The sequence below is a fragment of the Diadema antillarum genome, unplaced genomic scaffold, assembly GCF_040938485.1.
Source record: "Diadema antillarum isolate AM-2024a unplaced genomic scaffold, OU_Dant_1.0 seq00000674_RagTag, whole genome shotgun sequence".
Taxonomy (NCBI): Eukaryota; Metazoa; Echinodermata; class Echinoidea; order Diadematoida; family Diadematidae; genus Diadema; species Diadema antillarum.
Window position 1 is genome coordinate 1,849,921 of NW_027271580.1, and position 22,978 is coordinate 1,872,898.

Sequence of the window (22,978 nt, forward strand, 5' to 3'; positions counted from 1 at the left end):
CTTGTCACTTGGGCTCAATAGAGTTTCTCCAGAATATGAAACTAAGCACAGGTGTAAAATGATTCAAACTTGTTAGCACCAAAATAATTGATGTATGATATGTAGACTAATTTTCAAACCCCAGATCAGTCAATTTGCCTTTCGTTTAATGACCAAATCTTAGAGAAATGACAGACCAACATATGATGCACAATATTAATTCTTAGCTTTTGGACCTGCATAAGAACTTAATGATTTTTAGATATAGATCTATTATATTATGGAATATTATTAATAGGGCCATATTATTACCATGCTTGGCTAGTGTAACATCCTTAACGATGTGTGGATGTACGCATGTATTCTACCATTGCTGAAGGTCATGACTAATTACCCAAACAGCACATTAAGCCAAAGATACTGGACTGAAGACTCTAGTTAGGTTGTTGTCTGTTCAGCTGACCATCGTGTGTAGATCTATGCATTGACACCGAGAATCATAACACTTCAGCTTTGTTGGACCTATAAAGCATTGTAAGGCTTGTGCACATGACAAAATGTTGAGGATCTGGGGAGGCCTTGTACAAACATGGTGCAGATGTCGTCAGTAAATCAGATGTACAACTAGTGTTGTGCCTGCCTGCCATGAAGTTTGCCAGCCCTCTAGAGTTGTGAATTCTGCAAGTAATCTGTAGTTACACTGTTGCCCTCTCCCTCTAGTAAGAGGTTACAACAACTGTCATTTAGGCTTGAAAAAACAAAACAAAAAACAGTGAAGATATGTTTTTAGTTGGTTTGGATGTTAAACAGTAGTGCTCACTAGTGTTGTGGATGTCTAATAGTGATTAGAAGGGACATTGTGAGGCATTGATTCCAGGATTATATCATTGGATGCACCATTCTAGTCAGCCGAACCCATCCCCATCAAAGACAAACTTTATAAAAAGAAAATGCATTAAAAATTGTAAAAAGATATTTCACTTTTTGCCAAAACCGAAGTCAAATGTAGGAGAATCAACAACAAGCTCTCTTGTCCAAGTATCATAATGGTGCAATGAATGTATAGTCTCAATCTGCATTGCTGAGAACAAAGATAAAACTGTTGGCAAACTGATATACCCTACTCAACAGGAACTGAGGTGTCAAGGCAGAAGGATTAATTGTAAGCAATCTTCCATACCATTTATAACAAAATCATTGATGGTGCTGCCAGCCATGTCAAACCAAAGTCGGTGATTAATTGTCCTTTGCAGGGGAAGCTCCAGTGAAAGCAGACGTCATCTGTAGCCATGGAGAGGTATGATAGCAGTGGTAACAGCAGCGATGACGATGACCCCACCGTTCCAATCACTTCCAAAATCTACCCTGTATATGCCCGTCACCATAGTGAGCGAAACCAGAAAAGTCCTGCATTCATCACAGGCAGAAACAGTGCAGTGCTGAGCTTTGACAGTGATTCCAATTATTGTGGTAAGTTGTGGAATTGTACAAGAACATGCATGATTGCCTAAAAGATTTAATATTATTTGATTTCATACACGTTGTAAAAACTACTCTATACTGTATTATCAGTTGCAAATATTATATGTGGAACGAATGGTATCAAGATTACTAGCAACATGGGGCTTTTGAAACAAAACAAAGCATACAATGCCAAAAAAAGAAAGAAAAGAAAATTGGTATTTTTTGATGACATATAGGCCCGGATTCACGAGGTGGTACAGATGGTTCAATCTTGTCCATGGTTTAAACCATGGACAAAGACCGTATTTTTTTATGGGGCGCCAAGTGTCACATGGCCTATTTCGTTAAGAAATCAGTCATTTCGTCAATGAAATGATCATTTCGTACAAAATAGGCCATATGACACTTGGCGCCCCATAACAAACTATGATTTTTTTCCATGGTTTAAACCATGGATAAGATTGTACCACCTTCGTTAATTCAGGCCATAGTGTGATTAAAACTTCGACACATTGTCGTGACTTTCAAAAAGAGCTCACATGATTTGCATTTTGTTTCTACTATAACACACAACTTTTCAGATATGACACTCTGATGGCAAGGACCATTTACAGAGAGTTTTATTTTCTGTTTGGAATCTCCGCTGTTCTGAAAAAACAAAACAAAATATATCACTGTTCACAGTCAATCAACGTATCTCATGATTTGCTTTTGAAATTTGATATCCAATGTTGTAGATAAAAGTGCTTCTGTAGAAATTCCCCAACTTTCAAACCCAGGTAATAGTCTCTACTACGTTAAAGTTTCTCCACCACACTATTCAACCCATTGAATCCTAACTTAATTTCCTTTTCAGTAAAATACACACATTAGTATAATTTTCTCCTCATCTGTTTCCCTTGTTCATCTTGTCTGTTTTAATAAATCACATCATGACAATAACCAAAATATGAGCTCCATTCAGTTTCAGTTTTCTTGTTGGATGTTTCGTGTGGTGTACCATTGGGAATGGGCTATCAAACTGGATTTTATCTCAAGATTTTAATAGTTTATTTTCTTTTTAATTCATTTTAATCAATTGTACATTACGCATATTTGAAAATTGAATATGATCCAACTACACAGCAAAAACAAGGAATGGGGAGGGGTGGCAGAGGGCTATCTCAGAATAGGTCTGATAAGTGTGGTCAAATTCATTGTAACCCTCTACATTCATGCATTATTTACTTTAAAATTTTTGCCTTGAGTCTACATGCAAGTATCCCACCAACTAATACACATTTTAATGTAGTACATGTACATATAATCCATTGTTCTGTATTGGTCAACATGTTCATTCTACCAGTGTCATGTACCACCGAGCAAATATCAAGGCCTAATTACAATGCATGTGAGATCAACATTGACACTCTGTATGCACTGTATACTTGTACCTCGTACTGAGGAGGTGTCCTTGATTGTGCACAATGTATCAGTGAAGCTGTGGGAGATCAGACACAGGCTAGTTCAGGAAGAGAAAGCTTTATGGTTATGAAAATTTTCTTTAGAAAAAATGCATTGGAACATGAAGCAACTACTGCAACAGTGTTTGAATGAAACAGTACATATGTACATAGATTATGTAAACGACAGTCTGATGATATGCATGACCAATTAAGTGTACTGCAATTTACTGTACATTCAAACATATACACTGAATTTAAATCAATATGTGCCCCCTTAGTCGCTATATCTATCTTTTGTGCCAGAAAAATGAACATCCCAAAGCAAGAAGTTCAGAGTGGTAGTCTGTTAATGTTCTCTGAACCACGACTTCCATATTTGAGAATCTGTTAAAACGATGAAACTCTGAGAGAAGCTATGAAATGAATATGACCCCCCCCCCCTCCCTTTTTTTTTTTTTTTTTTTTTTTTTTTTGCGAGACAAATAAAAAGATTGATGAGATCACTATCCCTGGAATAAGAGGATGTTTGAGGTTTTGGCTGCTCTCATTCAAACATGTTTACCTTGCATGTATATGACAAACCACATTACCACATGCATACCACAGTGCCACATCATGTTATTATTATGACAGATAACATGTTATCGATGTAGAAAATAAGGATACATGGGGGAGGGGGGTTAAAAAGAATTATAATGTTCTCAGTTGTATTTCATGGAGGCTGCTGTACATGTAGTTGCCTTATGTGGATGTCTTACATTCACACAGTCATCACTGTTCATGTGCCAGTGTGGTTTTACTCAGAATTTCCTGATTTGTTGCATTTACAGTAGTTAGTTTTGTAGAAAAATTGCTTTCACTTTAGTATTGTGTCCCTTTCATGAGATAGGCTGAACTGAACATATTGAGCATGAATTTGATCATTGCTGTTTTTGGTATTTGAAAGACTTGAGTATGTTCCATCAATGGGGTGCAGATGGAATAGATAAGTGATATGGTCGATATGAACTATGTAAATGATAGATGAAATGCACAAAAAGTCCCCATGATTTATGACATCAGGATAATAAAAGTCTGACCATGGCTGAATCCTGAAGGGTCTATTTCAGCCACGTCTTTCATGATGTATTCAGATTATTGATACATTTGCTACTGAGTACACTGTACAAATAATATGTATGTTTTGAAGAGTTTTACAAGGAGAGTATGAAAAAGTAAATGATATCAACGGGATTCTGGTCTTAGACTTCCTAGATAACTAGTCTTATATGATCAAGTTTTTTTTTGTTTTTTTTTTTATACTAGTAGTGTGTACAACCTGGTCTATATAACTTCCACCTTCACTCTCTATTGCTACTTAACACAGAGAGAAAAGTTGTCTTCTTAGGTTTCACTTTTGTTTTTGTTTTTTTATTAACAGTGTGTAGTCTCTTTCATAGTCTGTGAATTACCGTTATGCTTCACAGATCCCAAAGCTCTGTTGCAAGCTGTAGTCTTTGTGGAGGATGCAGTGAAATTCCGCAACATCAAACACAAGATTGATCCATTTTCTCTGTGGTACTACAGGATATACTACTCATGGCCCATTCAGTGGTAAGTTTAATCGATGGGGAAATTTAATTTGATTTGACTTGATTTGATTTGATTTCTGCATTCCTTTTTCGTGCAAGAATATACTACAGTAAATTGAACAAAGTGATATTTGAACATAGGTAATACATAGAAACAGGTAAATGATGGGATTAATATACAGCAATGTTTTTTTTTTTTTGTTAATACAAAATAGTGACAAACAGGTGTCATTTAAGGCATAAAAGATTAAGATTCCACATACGTGGGGGGTGTTTCATTAAACTTTTTGTCAGTGATTTACACTGACAACTGTTAAAAGCTACTGAAATCCTTGCATCTGATTGGCTGATAGCAAATTTGTCGGTGAAAACCTCCGACGAACTCGTTGATGAAACGCCCCCCTGGTGTTCAACAGACAAATTAAGCAAAATCTAGATATAATGTAAATATAGGGGACCATTATCATTTTTAGCAGCTAATACGTGATGGAAATAATGACCTTAGAAATATATAATTATGTATAACAATCACAGAAATTCTAGATAGCTGGACTTCACATACGTGTGTATGGACAGATCTTGGAAATTTGCCACTGGATAATTTTCAAGTGTACAAAACGCTGTATTGCTGCTTCATTTAAGCCTGTGTGCATGTGTCTTGTACGTATCAGTGTCTGAAAGGCAAATATGGGGGTGCTTTTTACGATGGCCCTTTACAGCAGTTCTAATAATGGGGATATGCAACTGTTTGATGACCTTGGTTGTTGAATGGATCCAATCAAGTGATCATTCCATTCAGAGCATGAATGTGTACCATGTGCCCATGTCTGAGTGATTGGTAGGGCTTTTGTATGCATGCTGAATTCACCTTCTGAATATGATTATGATTCTCCATAAAAAAATTCTAGGCATAGGGCCCATTTAAGGCTGATGAAAAGCCTACTGTATGGACAACTTCCTCTTATAAAGACCTTTTTGAATTTGTATAATTTTGCAAACCTATTTGTACTTGCATAAAATGACATACATATTTATATTGTAATATTGTTTTGTTCTTTTTTGTTCTTTTTGCCACATGAAGGAAGAACAAAAACAAAACAAAGAGAGTGTGCAACAGTTCATTGTGTCATCATTGCTCTTTTCATGATTTCTTGACAGGTTGTTATACCTGGCCATCTTTACCATCCTCATGCTTGCGTTCTTCGAACCTCCGTCCTCCCTGACAACCCATATGAGCTCAGACCCACGTTACATGGGCGAACGCATCACACCTTACTGTGGGATCACAGAAGCAGTGGAGATGCTGTGCTTGCTGATCTTCCTGTTTGATGTGTGCACTAAGGTAGGAGCTGATCCATCCATACCAGATATGACTGCTTAATTATACCCCCGCCAAACGAAGTTTGAAGGGGGTATATAGGAATCAGCGGACGGTCGGGCGGTCGGGCGGTCGGGCGGTCGGGCGGTCGGGCGGTCGGGCGGTCGGTCGGGCGGTCGGTCGGGCGGTCGGTCCGTTGCAAATCTTGCGTCGCGAACTACTTCCTCAGTTTTCAACCGATTCCCATAAAACTTGGCACAGATGTGTGCCTTGGGTTGTAGATGTGCAAGACGTATTTTTTGACAGTACCCAAAAGTACGTTGCCATGGTAACGGCATATTATGGGCAAAAATGGGTACAAATCTTGCGTCGCGAACTCCTCCCACAGTTTTTGATCAATTTTTATGAAATTAGGTACAGATGTTCATCTGAATATGTTAATGTGCAAGACACATATTTCCGCAGTGGCAAAGAGTGCGTTGCCATGGTAACGGCATGTTATTGGTAAAATATAGGGCAAAATGCTTCATGGCAAAACTGCTTCATCAGTGTTCTTCCAATTCTCATGGAATTCATATTGAATGTTTGTCTTAGGATATAGGTCAGCATGACACATTTCTTGACAGTGACAAAAAGTATGTTGCCATGGTAACAGCTCACATATTATGAGCCAAAATGATGGAAAATTTTGTGTTGCAAACTAGTTCCTCAGGTTTTGCCCAATTTACATGAAACTTGGTACAGATGTGTGCCTTTAGTTGTAGATGTGCAAGACGCATTTTTTGACAGTACCCGAAAGTACGTTGCCATGGTAACGGCATATTAATGGCAGAAGATCAAGGAAAGATCTTGCGGATTTAACTACTTCCTCAGTTTTTTGACCAAAGCTTATGAAATGTGGCACACACCTTGATCTTGGTGGGAAGATGTGGAAGACATATTTTTCGGACGTGTCGGAAGCTGCGTTGCCATGGTAACGGCATATAAATGGCAGAAGATCAAGGAAAGATCTTGCGGATTGAACTACTTCCTCTGTATTCGACTGAAGCTCATGAAATGTGGCACACACATTGGTCTTGGTGGGAAGATGTGCAAGACATATTTTTTGGACGTGTCGGAAGCTGCGTTGCCATGGTAACGGCATATTAATGGCGGAAGATCAAGGAAAGATCTTGTGGATTGAACTACTTCCTCAGTTTTTGACAAAAGCTTATGAAATGTGGCACACACAATAGTCTTGGTGGGAAGATGTGCAAGACATATTTTTCGGACGTGTCGGAAGCTGCGTTGCCATGGTAACGGCATTTAAATGGCAGAAGATCAAGGAAAGATCTTGCGGATTGAACTACTTCCTCTGTATTCGACTGAAGCTCATGAAATGTGGCACACACATTGGTCTTGGAGCGAAGAAGTGCAACGCATATTTTTCGACGTGTCAGAAACTGTGTTGCAATGGTGACAACATTTTAATAGCAATAAATCTGGAAAAACCCTTGCAGATTGAACTACTTCCATCGTGACATCAAATTATTGCAGTAAATCTTGGAAAAATCTTGCGTAGCAGGCTACTTTCTCATCTTCTTTCTTAGGTGTTGCCATGGTAATGGTATTTGTTGTTTTTTGTTTGCTTTTTCCATTCATGTTATGACACCATTCAAGTTATCTGCATCTTCAATGGCAGTTTTCGTATGTTTCCTATTGTTAAAGTATCCATATCTAGCAAAATAAAAACTTTGATTAAAAGAATTCATGAACACTTTGTTTTTTGCTAATTTACCCATTCTGTAACATTAAGCAAATTCCACATTTTCAACATTTGCTCATGTTGTCATACAACAAATTTCAAAAACAATTCAGGAGAATAATCACTTGCCCCCTGATGGTACATGCAGATGGTTTGAATAGACCATGCGTCCTCGTCGCGGTGTCGGTAACATAATGCATTTATTGTATATCCCTGCTATTTCTTTTGCAATCCACATCTCACCTTCTGGTCTGCCTTTTACTGCACGTGTATTTTGATGTGTATAGCACATGATGAGCACATCTACGTATACACAGAATTAAAGAATGTTGTTGGTGCTAATTGTCATATAGGAACTAGATGCATTATGGCTAAATGGTCTGGTTTTATGTGCATGATGTTCTGTGTTTCACTTAGTTTGGTTTGCACTTTTACTTCAGACTGCTTTTCATTGCATGTTGAAAAATGTTTAGTTTAGCTTCTCTGAAGTAGAAGAGATTTTGAGTTATTATATTTTGCATGTTTCAGGAACCAGGAATGCATTTGTTGTTTCATTTAAATGCCCTCATGGTTCCCCTGAAAGTGACAGTGACCTTGATTTCAGTAATGTTTCGGTTATAGGTAATATTGCTGTGAGGTCGTCATCAATGGACTAGAACAATGCCAAAGAAAAATAAACGGAAGCCAAGCCACAGGACTGTCTGTGTAAGGAAGAAAGAGAACAGTCAAACACAAAGACAATCAAATCTGACCGATAAACAGGATTGGCTGAAAGGTTATACCATTCCAAAGTTAGCATCCAAGCAGAAAGAAAGCACTACCAGTTCAGTGCAAAAAGAAGACACAGAACATTTAATAACAGTGAACTGGACACATGAAACAGACAGAAATGCAAGAGAGAGGCAAAGAATTGAATTGAAAAGAAGTCTTGAAACATCAGATGAACGTTTGAGACGCCAAAAAGGAGACAGAATACGTAAAGAAAACCAACGTAAGGAACCTTGCTACAGATTACAAAGAAACAAAAGGGAACGAGAGACACAGAAAAGGAAACGTGAGTCTTCAGAGTTCCGGATAGCAAGAAATGAAAGAGAGAGGGAACCAAAAAGAAAGAAAAGGGAATCAGTAGATGTCAGACAAAGCAGAAATGAAAGAGAACGAGAAGCACAGAATAGGAAGCGGAAGTCCTCTGAAGTCAGGCTAGCAAGAAATGAAAGAGAGCTTGAGGGAACCAAAAAGAAAGAAAAGGGAATCAGTAGATGTCAGACAAATAGAAATGAAAGAGAACGAGAAGCACAGAATAGGAAGCGGAGTCCTCTGAAGTCAGGCTAGCAAGAAATGAAAGAGAAGCGGGAGTCGTCTGAGTCAGGCTAGCAGAAATGAAAGAGAGAGGGAACCAAAAAGAAAGAAAAGGGAATCAGTAGATGTCAGACAAAGCAGAAATGAAAGAGAACGAGAAGCACAGAATAGGAAGCGGAAGTCCTCTGAAGTCAGGCTAGCAAGAAATGAAAGAGAACAAAAGGCACAAAAGAGGAAGCGGGAGTTGTCTGAAGTCAGGCTAGCAAGAAATGAAAGAGAGAGGGAACCATCAGTAGATGTCAGACAAAGTAGAAATGAAAGAGAACGAGAAGCACAGAATAGGAAGCGGAAGTCCTCTGAAGTCAGGCTAGCAAGAAATGAAAGAGAGAGAGAACCAAAAAGAAAGAAAAGGGAATCAGTAGATGTCAGACAAAGCAGAAATGAAAGAGAACGAGAAGCACAGAATAGGAAGCGGAAGTCCTCTGAAGTCAGGCTAGCAAGAAATGAAAGAGAGATCGAACCAAAAAAAAAGAAAAGGGAATCAGTAGATGTCAGACAAAGCAGAAATGAAAGAGAACGAGAAGCACAGAATAGGAAGCGGAAGTCCTCTGAAGTCAGGCTAGCAAGAAATGAAAGAGAGATCGAACCAAAAAGAAAGAAAAGGGAATCATTAGATGTCAGACAAAGCAGAAATGAAAGAGAACGAGAAGCACAGAATAGGAAGCGGAAGTCCTCTGAAGTCAGGCTAGCAAGAAATGAAAGAGAGAGGGAACCAAAAAGAAAGAAAAGGGAATCAGTAGATGTCAGACAAAGCAGAAATGAAAGAGAACGAGAAGCACAGAATAGGAAGCGGGAGTCCTCTGAAGTCAGGCTAGCAAGAAATGAAAGAGAACGAAAGGCACAAAAAAAGAAAAGATGTGATTTTGAAAAATCGGTCATCAACTTTAAAAGAGAAATTAGAAGTGGTCCATGTTTTATTTGCACTATATGCAACAGACTTCTGTATAGAACATCTGTCAAGATATACAAGAGCACTACTTTTCCAGAGTCAAACTTGAGAACAGGCAAAATATCATTTGATGGTAAAGAGTATGTGTGCATGTCATGTCATCAGTCAGTGAAAGCAAAGAAGATGCCACCACTTGCTGTAGCTAACGGCCTGCAACTGGATGAGATTCCCCAGCAACTAGCAGAGCTCAACTCTCTTGAAAGTGTTTTTGTTGCAAGACGAATCCCATTTATGAAAATACTAGCTCTTCCACGTGGCCGACAAAAAGCAATTCATGGGTGCGTAGTAAATGTTCCCATTGAACCGGAACAGGTGGCATCAGTGTTGCCTCAGGTCCCAACTTCTGAGACCTTCATTACGGTCAAAGTGAAGAGAAAACTGACGTACAGAGGACATGTATTTGCACAAACTGTCCGTCCCAGAAAAGTAAGAAATGCTGTGCGTATCATAAAAGAAGATCTTCAGAATCCCCTGTATGCTGATGTCATAATTAATAATGACTGGATTGATGAAAGTATGCAGCAAAATCAAGAACTGTGGGAATCTCTTACAGGTGAAGGAAATGATTTTTCACCAGACCAACAAAATCAACATGATACACAGCAAGAAACAGTGGTAGACCCAAGACATGAAGTAGTTACAGGAGAACTTGTCCAGCAGGTTGACAAAGAGCAGGAGGAAAATTTAATCCAGAAAAGTGTTTCTGAAGAAGGAAATCAAAATACAAGAGAAGAAGAAAGTAAAAAGTCTGTAGCCAGTGCTTTTGTTAAGGACAGACGAGATGCAAGAGATTCAGTGTTGGAGAAAGATACCCCTGAAGAAGGAACTGCAGAAGTTGAGCAAGAGGAAGAAGATGAAAGATCCAAGTTTAGTGGACTGCCACTTGACTCTTGTATTCAACCAAAAGACTTTGTTGCAGATGGTCAGACACTAAACATTGCACCAGGAGAAGGTAAAAAGCCACAAAGCTTTTTTACTGATACTCATGCAGAAGAGTTGAGTTTCCCTCAATTGTTCCCGAAAGGACGATTTGGGTTTTCATACCAGAGGCAGAAGAAATTGTCACTGAAAAAGTACTTTCAAGCTAGAATATTGAATTGTGACAGAAGATTTGCCCAGAACATTGATTATATCTTCTACGCACAATACAGAGCTGAAGCTCAAGAAGTTGGAGATAGCATTAGTTTGAGTCTACGAAAAGGAAAATCACAAAGTGTCACTGCAGGGGAAGTGAAAGAGAAATGCATTGCAAGAGATGATCTGGGGATCTACTTCCTTCACAAGATCAGAGGATCTCCAGCATATTTCAATAAGCTCTTCTATGATCTTCTTGGCATGATCAGACAGCTCGGACCATGCACGTGGTTCATAACTCTCTCCGCTGCAGACCTGAAATGGCCAGATTTGGTTCAAGTTATTGCCAAGCAACAAGGTAAAACTGTCACCGATGAAGATGTCAAAGCTTTGTCATGGGAAGAGAAGTGTAGATATCTGCGATCAGACCCTGTTACAGCTGCAAGGCATTTTGACTCGAGGGTTCAACATTTCTTCAAGTATATTCTTATGAACAAGCAACTTAACCCTCTTGGCGAAATAGTGGATTATAAGTACCGAATCGAGTATCAACACAGGGGATCACCACATGTGCACATGCTCGCCTGGGTTAAAAATGCCCCTACTTTTGAGGAGAATGATGAAAATGAAATCAAAGAGTTCATCGAAGGCAAGCTGTCCTGTCAATATCCAGACGATGATCCTGAAATGTCTGATCTGCTACACCTTGTACAACGACACACCCACTCACAAGCCTGCAACAAAAATGGGAAGTCATGTAGATTTCATTTTCCAAGACCACCACTTAATCAAACTGTTGTCTTCAAGCCCCTGGAATCAATACCAACGGAAGGGGAGAAGAAAGTGTTCACTAATACTTTGACGGCTGTCCTCGATCAGTTGAAAGATGTGAATCAACAAACTACTTTGGATGATGTGCTGAGGAAATGCAATGTCTCTGAAGAAACGTACCTGAAAGCCCTCCACTGGAAACAAACTAAAGGAGGACAACCTGCAGTTCTTCTGAAAAGGACACCATACGAATGCAATGTCAATAACTACAATTTCATGCTAATGAAGAGCTGGGAGGCCAACTTGGATGTACAGTTCGTAACAAATGTATACTCATGTGTCATGTATCTTGCCTCCTATATCTCAAAACCGGAAAAGACATTGGGAGATGTACTAAAAGCAGTGAGTAAAAGTTCTAAGCATCTAGGAACAAAACAAACCATGAAGAATGTGGCACATAAATTCCTGACACATAGGGAAGTGAGTGCCCAAGAAGCCACATACAGACTGCTGTCATTACCTTTGACCCGTGGCTCCAGACAAGTAGTCTTTGTCCCTACTGATCTACCTCAAAACAGAACTCGACTTCTCAAGCCAATGGCTATCATCAACACCATGAATGATGAGGATCCAGATGTGTTCCAGACTGGTCTTGTGGAAAAATATGCTGCTAGACCAGACGAATTGGAGGGCTTGTGTCTGGCAGACTTTGCTGCAAAATACAAGACATACCAACAGAGTAAGGGAAGTGATGAGGAAGATGACCATACTGATGAGAAAGAACGTGACCATCTATCTGCAATCATCAAATTGCAGGATAATATGGGAAATATGAGTAAAAGAAGTACACCAGCCATCATCCGAAGTCATCAGTGGTCCTTAAAGAAACAATCTGAAGAGTACTATCATTCCCAGTTGATGCTGTACTTCCCCTGGCGAAATGAGATACAAGATCTGTTCCAGGATTCATACAAACAGAGCTATGAGGCTAAGTATGAAGACTTAAAAAGGAACAAAGAGATGTATGAACATCATGCTGAAGAACTTGCTGATGTATTGGAAGACATTGAACAAAATGGAATTCCAGAGGACAGTTGGGTGAATGTAGCCCCACAAACTGAACAAGCCAGAATGGAGGAACAAATGGAAGGCAGGCAGACAGATGAAAGTTTACACAATGCATTTGACACAGAAGCTACTAATACTGCTCAAGCTGACACTGGCAGTGTTCCACATGAATATGATGTATCAACAGAGGTTGTCAGCCAGGATGAATGGATAAAGATGATCATGTCACTAAATCCAAAACAATATGAGCTGCACAACTTCATTGTAAACTGGTCATCAGCAGTAGCTTTGTCAAGAAAAGAAAAGCCGTTCCATATCTTCCTGACAGGTGGAGCTGGAGTAGGCAAATCCTTCCTCGTCAGAACAATTGTACAGACAATCAAACGTATGTTTGCAAGAAGTGGGAAAGACAGAGACGGGCACATCTTGGTCTGTGCACCAACAGGCGCAGCTGCGTACAACATAGCCGGGCATACCTGCCATGCAGCCTTTAAGCTTCCAATCCAAAAAAGGAAAGATGATGATTACATTCCTCTGTCTACAGAAAAACTAGCTTCAATGAAAGAAGCTCTTCAAGACACAAAAGTGGTGATAATTGATGAAATATCAATGGTCAGTGCTGACATGTTGCTAACTATACACAGGCGGTTATGTGATGTCATGGGCAGCAATGAACCATTTGGTGGAGTCTCTATTCTGGCCGTTGGAGATTTAATGCAGCTGCCTGCAGTGGCGCAAAGGCCAATTTACATGCCTCCTGATGATGAGATTGCAGCAGTGTATGGCTCCCTTTGGACATCACATTTCAAAGTCATCGAATTGACAGAAATCCAACGACAGAAGGATGACCAAGACTTTGCACATCTCCTCAATAGAGTGCGCATTGGAAAGCAAACTGAGAAAGACATTGCTGTCCTGCAATCAAGACAAACCTCCAAATCAGCAACCGAGTACCCTGTGGATGTAACACACATGTTCGTGTCCAATAGAATGAAGGATGAACACAACAGTCGAATGCTGGAAAAACTACCTAGTCAGAAATTTAGCTTCATGGCTGTTGATTCAAAGAGAGATGTACAAACACAGAGAATTGAAACACCACAGTTCTGTCAAAACGCTGGTGGGCTTTCAGCACAATTAACAGTTGGAGTAGGAGCAAGAGTAGTTCTAACGAAGAATATTGATGTTTCTGATGGCCTTGTAAACTCCGCTGCTGGAACTGTTACTGGATTCCTGCCGTCATATACCTGTAATGACTCTACTGAAGAACAAGCTGTTGCATCATTCAAACCGAAGTACATTCTAGTAAAGTTTGACGATGAGAGAGTGGGGAAGAATTGCAGATTTGCTTCAAAGGGAATCTTGCCTGATGAAGATTCAACACCTATTCCAACTGTGGAAGCTCCTGTATACCTGAGCAAAAGATCCTCCAAAGTCACTTCAAAAAGAATCCAATTTCCTCTGGCCCTTGCTTGGGGAGTGACTATTCACAAGGAACAGGGGAAGACAGAGGAGTCTGTTGTGGTGTCATGCAGTGGCCGCTTCATGCATGGACAATTCTACACTGCTATTAGCAGAACAAAAGACATAAGTGGTCTCCATTTCCTAGGTGAATTGACAGCAGACAAGGTGAAGGTAAACAGAGAGTCTCTCAAAGAGATGGAAAGAATTCAAACGGAATCTCCATTTACACCTCAAGTTCCTCTGTACACATCCAAGAATTCACAAGTGTATTTCAAAATGCAGAGTGTGAACATCAATTCAATCAAACCTCATGCTGCCTGCTTCTTTCAAGAAGTCCACGCTCAAGACCAACACATTATGTGCTTTCAAGAAACTTGGCTTACGCCAGAAGATTCAGAGCCTCAGATAAACAATTTCAGTAGTATCCGAAATGACAACAAGACAAGCTTCCGGGGACATAGGCATGGTGGTTTACTCATGTACATACGCCATGACCTTAAAGTAGTCAAACACTTCCACAATGATGACATCAACTTGGAGCACCAAATGGTACTTCTCACTCATGTACAAGATGACAATTTCAGAATTGTAATCATCTCGCTCTACAACAACCCACGAACATCATCACGTTCTTTCATGCGCAACTTTGAAATTCTCCTTCAGAGAGTGCCAGAGAATATTCCAGCTTTCATATGTGGAGATTTCAACATCGACTTATCATGTACAAGAAAATGCAAGACAAACTTGATCAAGCTCACAAGCTACTATGGATTCCCTCAGTTTGTACACCAGACCACCCACTGTAGAGGAGGAGTTCTTGATCTTCTCTTCATGAATCGATGCTTTCAAGACACTGTGCTCAGCATAATACCATCATTCTACTCAGACCACATGACAGTATCTCTGGCTGTTCCCTTCCTTTCCATGATGCAGAAAATGTAACAGACAATATCAGACTCTTTTGAGAATTTCAACATTGATCATGAAGACAGGACTTTATGTTTGTATGGATTTGGAATTCAACAGTCACAGATAATATGTCTGATCAAGAAATTTGTCTAATGAATGCTCCTGTGAAGAACCTGAAATTCTTCTGACATTATTAAAGGAAAAAAAAATGGAAGGGAGCAAGAGCCCAGAAGAAAAAACTAAGCATCAAGGCAAAACATAACTATACAGCAAGCTCTGAGAACAAGAATCAAAACTATTTTTGCAAGAGCCCTAGAAAAAATATGAGACACAAGCTCTCAAAATGGTGTCAAGATTTACAGAGATTCAAAGCCAAGCGGATAGAAAGAAGCCAGAAGCTTTCAAGAAAACATGAGCTCAAAAGGAGATAACAGGAATCATTAGACAGGCAATAAATGAATCAGGAATCAACTAGAAAGAAATCACCAGAATCAGTACATTGATCATCAAAAGCCAGAAACTGCTCCTCAATGTTGAAGCAAAAACTCTGGTAAGATTACAACTTTTTGCCGAGTACCAATACACATTAACCTCTGTTATTGCATGTATTCTGTTTTTGAAATAAGTTATCTCAGTGTGTGTTATGCCATGTCATATACTGTCTTCATGTCTTCATGCCATGTCATATACTGTTTGTGACAAACTTGTCATTTTAATATTTTGCCAATTTTGTGAAAATGTAATCACACATTGTCCACATGTACTTTAGACCAATTAGGAGAATCATGCATTATGGCGGGGGCATACCAGTCGCCTTAGCGACATTTCTAGTTAAATTTATATTCAATTTTTGTATTCTTTCTGTATATATCCACGATTGAAGGAATCGGTGGAACAGCTGGCAAGGGCAAATGGATTGTGGTGGTATGGGCTTGTGTTGAGGGGAAGGATGAGAATGATGTCCTGAGGAAAGTGCTAGAGTTTAAAGTGAATGAGCCATGAGAGCGAGGGCGACCTAAGAAAGCGTTGAAGAGACAGGTGGAGGAAGAGGTTGGGAATGTTGGCTTTAAAAAAGAAGATGACCCAAATGAGAATAGATGGGGAGAAGATGTGAGAGCCGTGACTGCTCAAGTTTGGTAAATTCGGCCAGCCCTATTATCGGGGACAGACCCAGATTAAAACTGGTGTGATGACAACGACAATGATTATGATGATAAAAAAATGAGATTTTGTTATTGCAAGAAGATTTTCCCATTGCAGATTATTTTAACGGGCATGTCTGTGGCACAACTTGCACAATATAGCAAGCTTATTTCAGAAAATCATAACAAGATTTTGTTGGTATGAGTTTTATTGGTGAAGCAGTCATTATTTCCCTTTCTTGCTCTGTTTGTTACCACACTATTGGAAGAATGCGGGGGGGGGGGGGGGGGGTAAATGATTGACTAAGTACTTCTTGTACACTTTAAACACACGCAAACATTCAGTGCAGATCACACCTAACAATATTTAAACAAAGTGGAGAGGTGACACTAACTGTGAAGATTCAGTTTCCCTGTCAATGGCTGCAGTATGTAGCGTACTATCTGCCAGTTTACACATGTTATCGTAAGGGATGGTACTGACTAATTTGAGGCTTGATGTGTAGAAACTGTCTGTAGTTTTGTATACATGTGTGTATCTTTGTCACAACCCATGGTTGCCTGTTAAAACAAGATTCCATTAGAATAAAATGATTTCTACAGTCCCAAGTATCTCATAATGCGTTTATCTGTCACATTTTCATGAGAGACAAGAAGACAGCCTCATCCTCATTTTTTTTTTTTTTTTTACATTTTGAAATTTGTTCAGTGATAGATTACATAGATCCACATGAATAAGACAGAACTCATTGCCACAGTATGTCCACATGCAAAAAAAAAAAGAAAAAAAGAAAAAGAAATGAAATGTCGGACTGTACCTCCAATCCATTTGTAAAGGTACTTTCTTTTCAGATGTTAATTTTGAGTCCTCAGAAACAATCAAGAAAGAAAGAATGCAAGGAAAAGGATTTTTGCATCCAAAACTTGGGAAACATTTTTGTACTGATATATGAATAGGACTTCTGCCTCTGTAGACCAATCTCCTATGCTCATGTTGATTGTTAACACTTCTTGAAAACCTTTGTCTTTCAGTCCTACCTCATTGGGCGAAAGGAATTGATGAAGAGCAAATGGCTGCTAGCCTACTTCTTGGTCATTGCCTTCTCCCTTGTCGACTGGCTGGTCTCTGTCAACTTCAACTGCCAGATACATACACTCAGACTTCGCCGCTTCCTCAGACCCTTCTTCCTCATACAGAACTCGCAGTTGATGAAGAAGACTGTGAGGAGCATCAAAAACACTCTGCCAAAAGTAGCAAGGTTTGTAAATGAGAACGATCTTTCTGTGGCCTACACGTTTACTCATCCACTTATCATTTCTCAGCTCAGTCGGCAGATTTCATCAATGTTCTCAATTAGTAACTTGCTCTGCAAAGCCATGTAAGATGACTTGCTTAGGAAATGGGGGTAAGTCCCATATTCCCTGTTTTGTGGCTAAGACGTCCTCCCTGGATACCTTCAGGTTTTTGTCAAGTGTGTTGAATCTCATAAGTCAATTTTGTCCAGAAATATTTGTACAGTGCTCATTCAGAAGTAACAGTTCGTGGTAGATTTAGCGTATTTCCATTTGGGGAAAGTCACATTCTTTGTGTACGTAATATACTCATTAATGGGATCCTAGTATTTTTTGAAATTTGTGAATGTGTACCGGTAATATAAACTCTTCTCTAAATATTTGTGTGTTGACATTTGTTCTTCTCAGTGTGATCCTCCTGCTACTCATCCACATCTACTTCTTTACAATGTTTGGGATGTTGCTGTTTCCAAGACCTCAGATGGACAAGGTAATAAAGAGTTGTAGCCATCAATTATATGCATCATCAATCATGGGAGTCTTAGAAGATGACAGTCACTAGGTTTCGAGTTGGGGGGGGGGGGGGGATATGAAGGCTTTAAACAATGCACTCACTGACATTAATGTAAGGGCTTTCACATGTAACATGAAAATGTTCTACCATTACAGATCATAGGACATTAAAGGAGGGATTCGAGAGAAAAGTTATATGACTCTTTAGACCTTGATATTTGAATACTGAAAGCTATTTACTATGTTTCTTGTATGCTGAATTTGGGACTTCGATTTTGCATATGAAATGATTAATGTTCATTTATACTGCACCACATCATTTCACTTAGAGTTTGTAGAGTTTTTTAGAGGTTCTAGAAACTAGATACAGAATTATGCACATCTCCATCTCCCCCCCCCCCAAAAAAAAAAAAAAAATACTAAAGGTACTACTGCTAATGTAAGGGCAGGCTTGGCTTTAGCCTTAAATACCATCAAAGATTCAAGTAAACAAAGCAGAACAACAAGTAAACTACAAACCTGTCTATCTATTTTGTGGCATGGCTGTCCTCAGTTCACCAGCACTATCAAAGCCTATGTGTGAGAGGAGAATGAGATTAGTGAGATGCTGTGTGTGGCACCCTGAGCTATCTGCTAATCCACTCACACTATGAGAGCCTAAACAGGGTACTGCAAGGAAAGGGAGAAATCAGGCCACTTACATCAATGTACTGAATCCTCACAAGCCATGAGCCTTGATGGTTTTTTTATAAAGAAAAGTAGGACCATATGCAAATGACTATATTCATTTACATACTGCTGTGACCGTCTAACACTGACTAACAATCTCAGCTAGGTGCTAATGGAAGGCAGATCTGAAAAGACATACATTGTGTCACAATTTTTGATCTGACTAGTGAACAACTCCCGTTGTTTTTTTCCTTGCTTTTCATCATGTGCAGGCAACCACTGGCTATACAGTTATCTTTACATTTCTATTTTCATTTTCAGCCAGAGGAAGGTATAAACAATGGATCCTCAGGCCTCTTAAATATCACCGTCAATGCCACTTCATCACCGATAGTAAGACCGCTCTTTTGCTTATTATTTTTTTTAATGAGTATATTTGCTAAATTATGTGAGTTTTGTTGATTAAGTTTTTTTGTGTGTGTGTGCACCATCTGTTGAAGGCTCACTTTAATTCTTATGCTGCTAAGTGGGAGGCCTTACAGCTCATGGGTTTTCAACATTTCATATTTGCTTTTTATGAGTGATATTAGTTCATATATATTAACCAATTTTGATGCAGTATGTAGACACAGACTCACACACATGTTAGTGAAATCCCGATACCTCCCTCATGTGCAATGTAAACCTTTCTCTGAATCGCTAGTCTAGTTCAAAGACCTAACATGTATATGTTCTTCTCATTCCTGAATAGAACAGTGTATCTTCCATACACAAACTGAAGCCTGCAAATATCAGTTGCAATGCTATACACCCGGAACAGATATTTTGAAACCTGTAGAAAGAAAGACTTTAGAAATAATGGGCTGTGGAGTGAGACATCCTATGTACCATATATTATATTATGTTTCATTTCATATCTTTAACAGGTGTTGTTTTCTTTTAAGGAATCTTGCGAGCATTGAATTTGTATTGGGTCAAAGACTTCTAAGAGGAAAGGACACGGACAAAATTTTGTGCATTTTTAAATAACTCTTCAAGCCTGCAGAACCCCTTTAAATCTGTTTCATAAGTATACTACTGTAATTACCATATATTTAGCAGTCTAATTTTTCTCGAATCAGGACTTTTTGACAAATTCCTGAGTGGTTAAATTTGTGATCATGGAGTATGGTAATGAATGGAGAAATAAATATGTGCAGATTGCATTCTTGTGAAGATCAGAGTAATTGAATTCAGAGCAAACATTTGCTTCTTGCTGCTAACCAACATCGAATCCATCCCTCTGGTTGCTGTCTGTGATGTCTTGTAGAACAATGACAGGATATATCAGGAGGGTCTTCAGCACTTTTCCACCATCGGAGACTCCCTCATGAGTCTCCTTGTGCTTCTCACCACAGCAAACAACCCCGACGGTGAGTGTACTCTTCCGCTACTTCTCTCCTATCATGCAAGATGGACTGCTCGAACTGGACTGCTTTATTATTTTAGAGGGGTGGGAGTGGTGGGAAGGTAGAGAGGGTCAAAGTCGTCATGAAAGTATGTGGCATTTTACTACAGCAAAATGGGCTACTCACACCAGATAGATGAGTGGGGGAGGGGATTGAGCTAGAGAGGCTCAAGTCATCATGTGTTCATGTGTCCTTCTAGTGCTGCAAAATGGGCTTCTGATACTAAACCAGAATGCTCTATTACTTCAGATGGGTGGGGTTGGGAGGGTTAAACTTTATACTGCATTTTGATATCAGTTTATCATTATCTGTTGGATACAGTATGCACTCAATCAACACTTCACCAAAACATTGCATTTTTGAACAATGTTTGGATGCATTTTATTCTTGTGGATTTCTTCAGGGCATGCTTTGAAGGTATGAAAGAAGTTGTTTATTTAGTCTGGAAAGGAATTTCCTTTGAATATTTACATAAGCAATTAGATTGGCTGGGCTCTATTCCATCCTTCTGTTTTGGTTGGGATATTTCGATCACATTCTCCTTGCGAAAGGGATCGGAAGATGTTTGAAGTATGCAAGTAAATAACAGGATATAATTGTGGTCGTCTGTGATCTCTGTTTTTCTGGAGCATCATTTCTGATATAGAATGAGGAAGGAAAATTTGGTTTTACTGGTTAAATGTTACACCTTGCAAACATCGTGACAAGCTGTTTTGTTTTCCTCCTCCTCCTCTCACTTCCTACATCTCTTTGTTTTGTCATTTTCCTGTCATACTATTTGTGAATGCATGTATGTATGTATGTGTGTGTGTGTGTGTATATATGTATGTATGTATGTATGTGTGTGTATTAACCATGAACATGTATGTATGTAGGAATGTATGTATGTGTGTATGTGTGTGTGTACATATGTATGTATGTAACCTCTCCCTCTTATGGTATTTCATCTCTTACCCTCTCTCGTGGGTTATTCCCAACTTGGTCTAATATTGGTACATAACAGTGACTGTACGGTTTAAGTGTTTATTTACGACAGTCTCGACACCCACACCAGTAATATAACTTGCAATTCATATCCAAGTCTATGTTGACATATATCATGTATTTTTGAGAAATCTCGCCACTTATAACTGAAACAAAGCAATAAAGGTACAATACTGTAGATAATGACAAGATATGTTTTCAATTTTAAAGGGACTGTACAGTACTGGTTGAGGTTGGGATTCAGGTTTATAACATTCCTAAGTAAGATAATGAGAAACCTTTTATGAAATATGAAAGAGCATGTAATTTTAAGAAGGATTTGATGTTTATTTGATGAAAATCGTTTTTCAAATGGCTGAGATATCCAAAAAAGTGATAATAATAAAAGGCAGCAGGTCACGCTTTTTATTAGGATCTCTTTGTTTCACCTTGTTTTATGATATCTCAGCCATTTCAAAACCGATTTTCATCAAATAAAATTTTTATACCCCATAGAATTGCATGCTCTTTGACATCTCATAGAGTGGTTTCTGAATATCTCGCAAGACGTTAAAAGCTAAATCCTCACCTCAACCAGAACTGTACACACCCTTTAAGCAAGAAGAAATGAAAAAAAAAAAATAGATAATCCCACTTTGCTAGATCCAGCACCAGCTGGACATTGTGCTACAAGGAGAGTTATTTTACTCTTGGTATTAGCAAGTGAATATAAATGAATCATATACATCTGTAGGATTCTTGCCAGCACAGATGTACCACATTACCATTATATTTTATTTATGATGAATATGATGAGTAGACTAGAATCCCTTTAAAATTCATAAAGGTGCTCTGAAAATGAAATGATTAATTTGAAATTTGTTTTTCTTTTCACAGGTATTTGTAGTACTGTGTAATGCCTAGAGATAGAAACATTGTATGATGCAGTGTATTTGAATATAAGACAGCTTAGCATAGTCGTTGCATGTTTGTTTGAAATGCTTACATTTCTTTTAAAACTAACTTGTTGCCTGTACATTTACCTTTCAATACATTGAATTGCAGTAACTATGCCTGCCTACCAGAACAACAGATTTTATGCACTCTACTTCATCATATTTCTTGGAATCGGTAAGAATGTCCACATGCCCATATTTCTTTCATCTCAGTTCTGATAAGTACATCTTTGAAATAAATCAATAGGTGTAGAGGGTCACAGTCGGACATGCAGGCAAACTTCACTGGACTCCATGCTGCACACCTCGGTGCCTTAATCGGCCTTAAATTATTTGGTCATCAGTTCAATCCGCTACCAGCATGTCGCTCCGCCATGTGATCATAAACGTGCCTCAGTTTCAAATTTATCCACTTCAAATGACCTCGGTTTCCTATGAAAATGTCAATTCTGTGGAGTCTGGTCATGCCTAAACAAATAAAGACAAACTGCTATCTGACAGTAAACATTATGTCTGGCAGCTGAAGGTGCCTTACAGTCCAGATAATGTGACGCTATCTCTGGACTCCAATACGAGAAAAGGCCCCTTAAGTAAAGTTTAATGGTCAGAATTAATGCTCAAATGACTCGTGTTTGTCTGGACAAGATGACAGCAGTGCAAGCTCAAATTAAGCGATGTGGCGCCCTGTCATAATGTCAGTCGGAACCATGCTACAGCAGCGACATAAATGAGCAAACATAAACTTTCATTTGGGCAGAGGAGCAACAATTTTCTGTTGTCCATGAAAAGTTTGTGCATCCTTGAAACAATACTTAACCCGTTGAGGACGAGTCCCGAGTATACTCGGGCAGGTGTCTATGGGAAATGTGTGTTGTAGCA

The 22,978-nt window shown here is 39.0% G+C and overlaps 1 protein-coding gene across 1 annotated transcript in view; it reads left to right on the forward strand.

Moving 5' to 3' along the window:
• The window catches only part of LOC139736928 (two pore channel protein 2-like), a 47,326-nt gene that overhangs the window by 1,605 nt on the left and 22,743 nt on the right, over window positions 1–22,978 (forward strand). The window contains exons 2-9 of the mRNA XM_071647602.1: window positions 1,233–1,449; window positions 4,355–4,481; window positions 5,618–5,801; window positions 17,290–17,516; window positions 17,959–18,040; window positions 19,054–19,125; window positions 20,042–20,144; window positions 22,209–22,274. Coding sequence (XP_071503703.1) covers window positions 1,269–1,449; window positions 4,355–4,481; window positions 5,618–5,801; window positions 17,290–17,516; window positions 17,959–18,040; window positions 19,054–19,125; window positions 20,042–20,144; window positions 22,209–22,274 — 1,042 coding nt within the window. The 5' untranslated portion in view covers window positions 1,233–1,268. The remainder of the gene's footprint in view (window positions 1–1,232; window positions 1,450–4,354; window positions 4,482–5,617; window positions 5,802–17,289; window positions 17,517–17,958; window positions 18,041–19,053; window positions 19,126–20,041; window positions 20,145–22,208; window positions 22,275–22,978) is intronic.